At 30.0% G+C, this 10,257-nt stretch overlaps 1 protein-coding gene across 1 annotated transcript in view; it reads right to left on the bottom strand.

The window, feature by feature from the left end:
- Positions 1–2,135: 2,135 nt before the first annotated feature.
- LOC129225282 (protein transport protein Sec24C-like) overlaps positions 2,136–10,257 on the bottom strand; it is a 38,949-nt gene continuing 30,827 nt past the window's right edge. Inside the window, exons 17-22 of the mRNA XM_054859871.1 lie at positions 8,623–8,817; positions 8,433–8,536; positions 8,086–8,188; positions 5,407–5,510; positions 3,211–3,300; positions 2,136–2,701 (exon numbers count right to left, since the gene is read on the bottom strand). Of these exons, the coding sequence (XP_054715846.1) occupies positions 2,561–2,701; positions 3,211–3,300; positions 5,407–5,510; positions 8,086–8,188; positions 8,433–8,536; positions 8,623–8,817 (737 nt within the window). The 3' untranslated portion in view covers positions 2,136–2,560. The remainder of the gene's footprint in view (positions 2,702–3,210; positions 3,301–5,406; positions 5,511–8,085; positions 8,189–8,432; positions 8,537–8,622; positions 8,818–10,257) is intronic.

Here is a 10,257-nt window from a genome sequence, read left to right as displayed (position 1 = left end):
TAGTATTTCATGTTATTATTCATTTGAAGTTTATTTATTAATAACATTATTCACAGATATTTTATAACATACTTATAATAGGTTTGGATTCAAATTTAATGTTTTCGGTGTATACTTTAAGTCAAAGTAGTAAATACTTTTACTGATAGGTAATCTTATTATTCTGATGTATGTATTTATTTTGTACACACCTAAATTATGTTGTGGCTTATTTAACACGTGTTGGCTTTCATTTTAGGGAAAACGCAGTTATATAAATTTTAATAGGAGTTTACTTTTTTGGACTGAAAATCAAGTATTGTGTTTTTAACAATTGCCTGTGAATGGCCCACTGAGATTTTTTTACCAGATGTTTTAACACACTTAGTGCCTGTGCACAAAATTTGGTTAAAATCGAAGGGGGTATACTTTGAGTAAATTTCTGTCTAATAAGTTACTCTGTTTTCAAGTCAAAAAATTAAAAGTAAACCCTCACAGAAAAAAATTTAAATGATTTATACAATTTAAATCCAGTTTAAATTCAAGTTTACATCATACTGAACAAATTAAAAAAGAATCAAAGCTGTGTGATAATTTGTATATGAACTATAGCCATTTATACCAGTCTTTGTGAAAAAAAAATAACAGCAAAAAAATCATCTTGGCACAAATTCAAAAACCTGTACTTTTTCAACCCCTTCATAAATCTCAAAATAACTTGTATTTTCATAATCAGCATCAAAAAGTCTACAAGTACACCAAATTTGAACAAAATCGGAGATGGTGGGTGGCATTTTCAAAAAATACTGAATTTGACATGGAATGACCCCTCCAGGGGCGTAGCTAAGGGGGGGGGGGGTTTTGGGGACAAAACCCCCCCCAAAAGTTAGTCTCAAAAAAAAAAAAGAGAAAAAGAAGAGAGAAGTGAAAGAAAAAAAAAGAAGAAAAGGAAAAAATTCCAAGCGATTATATATATATATATATATATATATATATAAAAAAAAGAAGTAACCCCCCCCCCGAAAGTCGGGTCTAGCTACGCCACTGGACCCCTCCCTCCCCTCTTTGGATGGCCTGAACTCATTCATTTGTTTCATGTTGTATCTCTCAGTTACATAAATTCCATGTATTTTGTTTTTCATGCAATTTGATAGATTACATGCAAATTTGATTCATAAACATTCAAATAGTTTTTGATTGATTTTCCTCTTTTACACTAAGTACACACAGTTTGAGAACCTTAGATATTCTTTTTATTAAATGGTGGTTTATTTTAATTAATCGGATAAAAATGCAATGGGGTTATTGTTCAAAAAAGGTTGGAGGGTACACCATTATTCATCTCAATAAATCACACTTAAATTGGGAAACATGAAGGAAACTTCAATTTTCTTATTTAAACCAGTGAAATCCAATACTCACCAGATGACAATAAATGAAAAGTTCTTAATGTCTAGGAGAATTTAAAAGTTCTATATTAAAAATAAAAGAAAAAATGTAATCTATCACTGCATGTTTTATGAACAATTTTAAATTTCGTCACTTTCTCAAGACTCTTGTGATTTGTACCGACATGATGTATTTCCAATCCTGGTAGTGGTGTGCAACAGGGCCTGATCTTGCCATGTGTGGAGAATTATGCATTTGTGCATGTATTATGCTTTTTCACTATTAAATATACTGAAATGATGGGGTCTGATCTGAATCAAGCATCTTTACATTTATGTTACAAAAACCTTTAATGGATTTCACACTGAACACCTGGAGAGCAGAAGCAAGCTCTAACGATTCAAAACCCAAGAAAGAACCTTTCAAACATAGCACATTCCATTCAATGCATGTGCACATTAAAAAGCAGAACTAAATCATGTTACTCAACAATAACCAATTGAAATATTGGATTAACCAAAAATCGCCGATCCTGCAAGGCTAAATAGAAAACGCAGTTAGTGAGTGTAAAATGTCAAGCAATGATAAAAATCTACAAGCATTTTTCTGTGAACATTTTAAACCTTGCTACAAAAAAAAAAAAAAAAAAAAAAAAGAGCAAATCAAATATTTAAGTTGCCAAATATTATGCATAGCTTAACAGCAGCTTATTTTGTTGCACAAATAAAGTCCAAACATATTTGTGAAAGCATAAACAATGATAACATTTGATAATAAAAATTTATTCTCAGAATAATTTAATTGCTACAAATAAACTACAAATTAAGTCATACATTACAACCAAATTTCTTTCTCCAGCTATGATTGTATTTTTTTTTTTTTTTACAATACATTCAAAACTTTAAGTTTGCCATAAAATGAATAATAAAAACTTGAATAGGTTTCATCTTATTTGCCTTATGTTAAAAGAATTCCAAGAGGGGGAAAAAAAGGAATCCATGAACTGTTATTGTAATCATCAATGTATTGATTTAAACTAGCACTTACATATGTGAGGTTTTTATTTTGGTCATCTTTCAAGAATATTTCTTCATATGACGACATAGGATGGTGTAAAAAAAATATTTTTCTGGATTGAGACTGCATAGCAATATATTGCATATTCTCAAGGAAATATTCCTTGTTTCTAATTTCAAGAGAGCAAAGTTCTTATTTCTTTGTGAAGGTGACATAGAAAGTCCACATAAGAGGCACTGCCTTCTGTTGTTCGATCTTCCACGAGAAGTTGTCTGAACAGCAACTCTAACTTCTCACCTTGTCGCACTATATACAGCTACAAGGGAAAAAAAATACATTAACTTAAAGCATTTTTTGAAAACTTTAAATTGCATTTTTGGCAATCAACATTCAGACAAGAACCTATCACAGAAACAACCTTTTGAGGAATAATAAAAATACGCAAATAATTTTACCTCTACTCCAATTTTACAGTAGTTGAATACACATAACAAAATACCAGTTCAACTAGCTAAATACATGTAAATCCCCCCCCCCCCGGTAAAAAAAGTTTAGTCTGAAAAATAAATTATTTTTATTAAATTTACCCCCTGAAATTAAATAAAATAAATTATACTAATCTTTGTACTAAAGCTATGAATCTTTTAATACCCATCTTATGATGACTCCTGGAGCGTTTGCTAGGCTCACCCACCATGAGATGGCCCATCAGGCCATTAGAAGTACACATCAAGAAACAGAAAACCAACTGAAGCATAGTTTTAAGTATTTCACTAAGTAGCTGAAAACAAATAAGAATTAATAATACCTCAACTATTGACTTACTCTCATAGTTCTTTGTCTTTCACTTTGAATTTGCTTCAAAATGTTTCTTATATGCAGAGAAAGAGGATTATTTAGTTCTAGTAAGTGGTTCTGAAAGAAGCAAAAAACATTTGAATGAACATCATTATATGAATTCAGCATTTTATTTAACAAAACAAAATCAATATGAGTAAAAAACCTTTCATGAGCATATTTAGAACAATTTCTAAATAACGACAAGCATTTAAGCTCTACTGTTGACAGTATATTTTAAAATTCACTTATTATTTTTTTTAGCTCTATTTAATTATTCATCCAAGCAAAGTTTCCCCTTTGGCTGTGTGATTTTTGATAGATATGGCAGAAAGGTCTTTCTGTCAAAGTCAGCATTTTCCCAATAAACATATTTTTCCAGCATTTTCAAAACATGTATATTTTTTTCTTTTTTGGGATTCATTGAGTTGAGAAGTGCAAAGTTTTTTTTTAAAGTAGCGGAGCAGAAGTAGCAGTTTAAAACTAGAGTTAAATTAGTAGATAGTTTTTACCAACAAGTCACTAACTTGCAAGGATGTATCTTTTAACATTAAACTTAACATTTCAACTATCTGTAAATAATAATAAAAAATATATATCATTTTTATTTTCTTGTTGATTTCTGGAATAATTTGTTTGATATATCTCACTTGTCAGGAAAGAAATACCTTCTAAATACATATGGGTTTTTCATCTTCACAGTCATCATTTATGCATACATCATTTTAATTTTCCTAGTGTGTTTTTTTTTTTTTCAAATAACATCAACACCAGAAACTGCTGTTCATTGTTGCAGCCATGTTCTGAAATTAGTATATTCAGCAATTTCATTTGTTGTACTAGGTCAAGGATGTAATAGTCTGTTTATAGAGAATGCATGAATTCAATTTATAACAACCCTCATTTTGAACAAGCATTTCAAAAAAGTCAATTCACTACTCAAACACGGCATAGCTTTCTTCACTGTGACTTCTGCTTTGAAAGCACCCACTGTGCATAAAACAGTTGAGGAATGTGGTTAACAGTCAAGTTACATAACCTCTTTCAAAAGACCCTGTTGGGTCTTTTGAAAGAGGTTATGTAACTTGACTGTTAACCAGTTACATATGGTTACATATTTAACCCTATGCTCAGTTTGGGTTACATATATGGTTACATATTTAACCGATATGGTTACATATTTATGGCCTATACCCAGTTACATATTTAACCCTATGCTCAGTTTTACTACAACGCACTATTTCACTAATAAAGGTTGCTAATTCTCACTTTAATTTATCTATTTATTTATTCAGTTTCAAAGTTGTAGACAAAAGTGCCTTTGTGTTTTCTTTTAGCATGCATGCACTGTTTACAGTTTACGAGCATAATTAAGAAACACGCATAAGCAGATGATTAATAAGCAAGTTCAGCACTATACTGAAATTACTTAGCCTTTTTTTTTCAAGTGTACTAAAAGAACTGCTAAAAGTGAACTAAAATGACTACTATTTAACAGATATAAAATCAAACATGTAAGATTTAAAGCACTTGAACCAAAAAAACATTCAATTTTTAGCACTAATGAATAATGCAAAAACAAATTTCTAAGTATTTAAAAAACTCGGGAGACTTAAAAATTTAGGAGATTACTCTGAAATAAGTTTTCAAAAGTTTGTAGGGAGGTTAATAGCCATGGTAAAGGCAGATTTTTAAAGTTATTTTCGTCTTCCATACCCCCTCTAAAGCAATGCTTTTGGATTTTGGAAGAAATTATTTTTTTTTGCAGTTGTATCAAAACTTTAATTTTGTAGACCCAGAGAAAAAGATGCAATTTTTCTGACGCATGTAAAACAGGGAGAAAACAAAGATTACCATATAAGATAGTCCCCTTTTTTAATCACACATACAATTAAATTTAATTATTATTAAGTTTATTTATTAAACTTTAACAGCATCAAAATGCAAGGTAAACCCACTAAACTATTGAATAATTACTCTCCCCATCACTTTTACTTAAAAACCACTAATTTGACAAGTGTAAATCCACTTCAAAAATAACAAACATTTGTTAGTTTAAATACATAAAAAACACATTTGGCAGTAAAGATAACACGCAGAAAACACTGTCAAAGCTTTTTAGATCTCATAAGCGGATTCTGATGAGTACTTAAACAATATTGCTAACACTGAGTCTCAAAATACCTTTTCAACATCTACTCTGACTACAGTAGGAACTCCAAAGACATCTTGAACCCATTCTGGATCTGCATTCAGGCCAACCCATAGAAACATTGTTAATCCATTTTCTAAGAGAAGAAAAAAAAAATATTATGCTTCACTTCTATCATATATATATGGTTTTTGAAAGGTGTTTTTTGGAACACCATAACTTCCTCAATACTCCAATATTAAACTTTCACAAGCAAGGCAATTTAAAGAGTTTTTTTTTTCTTTCAGCACAAAAAAAAAAAAAAAAAGACAATTTACATTTTGGTTGTTTTAGAGAAAAAGCAGATTTATTCTGATGTTTATTATGAATTGTTTCAATATCAATAATTAGATAATGATTTTATTTTCTCAATAATAAGAAAAGTTTAATTAATTTAATATTAATGCTAATTGGAATGTTCCTACTTAATTTTTTTAATCATTGTCCTGTACAATTTTGAAGTTTTCAAATCATGGTTGTTAATTTTTATGTACTTGCCTAATTATGAATTATTCTCCAGTTTTCATTTCTATAAAAAGTGTTTGATAAAGATAATTCAAAGTTTTATTGTAGATTCATATTTTATGGAAACAAAAAGATTATTTGTGATTTTAAAACAGCTCTTACAATTACCAGGGAATAGGCTAATGGAAAAATATCTTTTATATGTTTCAGTACATTTTATGTGTTCAGTGTTAGTTCTAATCAGCACTTTACAATCAACACTTTAAGAATCAAGTTCAAAATCCTTGACTTGTACTCAGGAGCCATTGATTCAAAAAATAAAATACCTAACAGCCCAATCATAGAAATTTTCCGGCACAATGAAGGCGACTGCTTTTTTTCCTTAAGCCAATGGCACTTTCTATTATATTTACTTAATATTTCACAATTTTAGATTCTGCCACAAGGTATGAACAGTAGAAAAAGTAATATTTACATTAAAATGAACAAATGGATTATATAGCCAAATTTGGCGGTTTTAAAACTTATTTTGTTTAAGTGGCCCATCAATAGCAACCTTCCCCTTAATGATGGTTTTCTCAAAATCAACAGCTTGGGGGATACTACTCTCTTAGTTTGGACAGTAGTAGAAGTCTTTGGCATAAAGAACTTCTTGATGGATAAGTTGTAGCACAAATCAAGAAGTTCTTCGGTAATATCGAAATTATTGTGTAATGCACAAATGAATCGTTTCAGAAACCACCCAAGTGCGGTTTTTTCAACTATCGGAAAACTAAAAAAAAATACTGTTTTGCAGCTTAAGTACAGGTCTAGTATCCTTCAAATATTTTTTTACCAAATAAAAAACATGCTATTGGGATAATCTATTAATTAAAAAAAAAAAAATCCTTTAAGTTTTTAAGTTATAAATTTTTGAAAAAATTGCACTTAGGAGGTTTCTGCAATAAATGAGTGTATCCAAAGTGATTTTTTAAAAGTTATTGAAATGAAATCAAAACATTAATTTTTGCCTGTTTTGGAATCAAAAGTAACAGACACACTAATTAGAAAAAAGAGTGTTTTTACAATGCCTAAATCGAAAAATACAAGTAGACTACAAGCTACAGTATGTTTATATACAAAGGATTTGGCCTTATTCACTTATTCAGCTTCTGGCAGCTCCTTGTCGGTTGTTGACCATTAGATAATAGTGTGATAGAAGGGTTCATATCCAACAGTGTATTCTATCAACTTTGTCTATCTTTTCTTTTTGTGTTGATTGGGGCCTAAAACCAAAAATCTCACTGCGCAAAACCCGGTAAATTTTAAAATTTGTTTACATCATTCAGTAGGGCTTTGCTGGGAAAATTTCCTTTGTAAGAAACGTACTGCAGTCGGCTGCAGTTGAGCTTAGAATTTCGAATAATGTTCCATTTGTATTTTTCTTCGTGCACAACTCCACGCCTACGCTTCGGATAAGGTTCATCATCTGAACTATCCGACATGGCATAATAACTATATAATGTAATAATAAACAACAAAATAACACATAATTTTCACCGAAAGCTCACGAAAACCAACTACTCTGTGTCAGGTAACCTTTGAATCAAACAAAATAGCAAGTCACAAAACAGGTGAGGTCAACTGTCATGAATAAAATTTACCGCAGAAAGAACCTAAGCGTTTGGGTTCTTTCTGAAATTAAAATTTTCATTCAAGGATTATTTTCAAGGCTGCCAAATAGCATTGCTGATATGAAACATTAGTTATCTCTTCACTAAAACATGTATTTACCTTTAAATTGTACAGTATCACCAAGAACATTTTTTGTCCCTTAGGTGGTTTCTGAAATAAACAATTCAAATATGCTTAACTGCACATTGTCTGTAATGCCAGTATTCATTCAACCTCCTTGTCCATGTCATTTATGCAATGCAGGACTAAATTTCTATGTCATACACTTGTAATTAAATATAAATTAATTACAAATAAGATATAAAATATTTTCTTTGAATATGAGTCGAGTTTTTGGAATTTGACCACAGTGCATCTGTCCCCTCTTTCAATTAAAAAAAATGGGGATAAATCAACATTTAAGCATAAAAAAAATTGATCACCTAATTCTACTACGGTTTAGGTAATAATAATGCACACAAAATTCAGACAAATAAAAAAAGGTTATTAATATAAATTATGATAATCACACAAAAGGATTAAAATTCATTTACCTAAAAGATAAATTCCATGTTCTTTTAACCTTTCCACAGAACATCTGATAGCAGTTGGTAATTGGATTGGAATACTTTCTGAATTATTGAGGACAATTTCATGCTATATTAAAAATAATCCATGTTAAACTCAGTAATCATGAATTGTGTAAATAATTTCATATTTTTAAAAATGAGATACTTTTATGCACTTACACACTACATTTTCTCCAAAAAGATTTATTTGGTAAATAAATACAAGTTTTTGGGAGGGAGGGGTTTCCCTATTCTGTTTATTGAAGAAATAATTCAACACAATTTTAAAATGTAAGCTAGGCAAAAAAAAAAGACAGGGAAAAAAAACTTACAAGTGGAAGAAGTCTTGGATATAAATATGCAGCAGATGAATCAACATCCATATTTAATGCTCCAACCATTATGAAGCTACGATCATCTGTAGACATCTCTTGACCTGAGTGAAAAAAGGAACATTAGAATGGAATTCAAAAAAAAAATAAATAAAAAGTATTATTTGGAAAATAACTATTAAATATTTACCACCAGCTAATGCATCACATTTTATTAAACAATTTATGTACAAAGGAAGAAGCTTCATGCACTCAGGTAGAATAAGCTGCCCAGCAGATGAGGCTTGTGCACAATTTTTCCTGTAACATGCCAAAATCTGTGCACTGCGAGATATAAAGTAATCTTTGACTTGTTTGGGACTTTCATCCAATATTCTGCGAATACCTAATAAAAAGAACACAGGTTTCATATGGTTTAACAACAAGAAATTTCCTAAAATTGCTACTAAATCATATGCTTTTCTTAGCTGTTGAATGTGAAGCCAAATATAAACATGGGCAGACCTGAATGGATTTATTAAAAGAATGCCATGAAAAGCAGATAAATATATACACTGGTCCCAAAAAGTTAATGTACAACTGTTTTTTTTTTTTTTTTTTGCGTCTAATTTGCAAATGAATGAATGTAGAAACAAAAAATTTGGAGGACATGTGCATTAAATGGTTTTTTATTGAATGCATCATAGAAATTTGCAGAAGTGTATTGCAAAAATGATTTTTGACAAAAAAAGCAAATTGACTATTGTCACTGAAACTGCCAACAACAGTTGAAAATCAACACAACTTACACACAAAAGTACGAAAGCTTGATATTTGCATATTTTTTCTTCACTCTTAAAAATATGCTCTTATTTATAAAATAAAAGATCTAGCAACCTTTTTTTTTCATAAATGGTTTTAAAGTTCGTTATTATCGATTATGCAAACCATGCATTTTATTGTTACTGCCATTTTTTTTATGGTGAGCTTCAAAAAATATGTTGCACCTTAACTTTTTGAGTCCAGTGTAGAATAATCAAGATAATCAGAAGCTTAGGAGGGGAAAATCAAACTCTTTTTGTGAAACCAGGATTAAAAAGTAAATTCTTTGCTAAACACATTCAAAACAAAGCTTATTAAATCTAAACGTAAGGCTTTTATCAGTTAAGATATTGAAATCCAGTTTAATTTCTCTTTAACTAGCTATTCTTTTCCTAGTCAGCGATGTAACTTCCAAGTAATACACTTGAGAAGTCTATTAATTAAATCTGTGATAACACAAGCTTAATTGATATCTACAGGTGAAAGAATGTGAAAAAACAGGCACTTTTAGTATAGATTTTTTTTGTGTGAATTTACATTTATTGTTCCAGGAGTACACATATGATTAAGAAAAATTGATTTACTTTTAAACTGATTGGATAAAGGGCTTAAGTTTCACACACAATTCAGTAATTAAAAAGATGGTACTGCTCTGATATAAGAAAATCACATGGTTTAGGGAATTGTTTACTTTTCACCTTGTCCAGCCATGTTTCTTTCCCTTAATTTACATTTTGATGGAGCTTTTAATAACTATTAATGGCTCAATATATTTATTTGGTGGCTTATTTAACATTTTAATTGAGCATTTATTGTTGTTGGCTTATTTTTCATATTAATGCAGCTTAGTTTTGTTTAAAAGTTCAATGAGAAGACAAAATAATGTGTGGTACTGCCAAACTACTAAATACGTAGATTCTACACAAAACATGGTGGCAAGGAGTAAAAAAACATTATCCCCAAGATTAAAAATACACTGACACACCAATAACGGAAAAGTACCTAAAAAAATGAAGGAAATTAC

The sequence above is a fragment of the Uloborus diversus genome, chromosome 1, assembly GCF_026930045.1.
Source record: "Uloborus diversus isolate 005 chromosome 1, Udiv.v.3.1, whole genome shotgun sequence".
In the NCBI taxonomy this organism is placed as follows: Eukaryota; Metazoa; Arthropoda; class Arachnida; order Araneae; family Uloboridae; genus Uloborus; species Uloborus diversus.
Note: the sequence above shows the minus strand (reverse complement) of the source record. Positions and strands in the feature narration are given on the sequence as shown.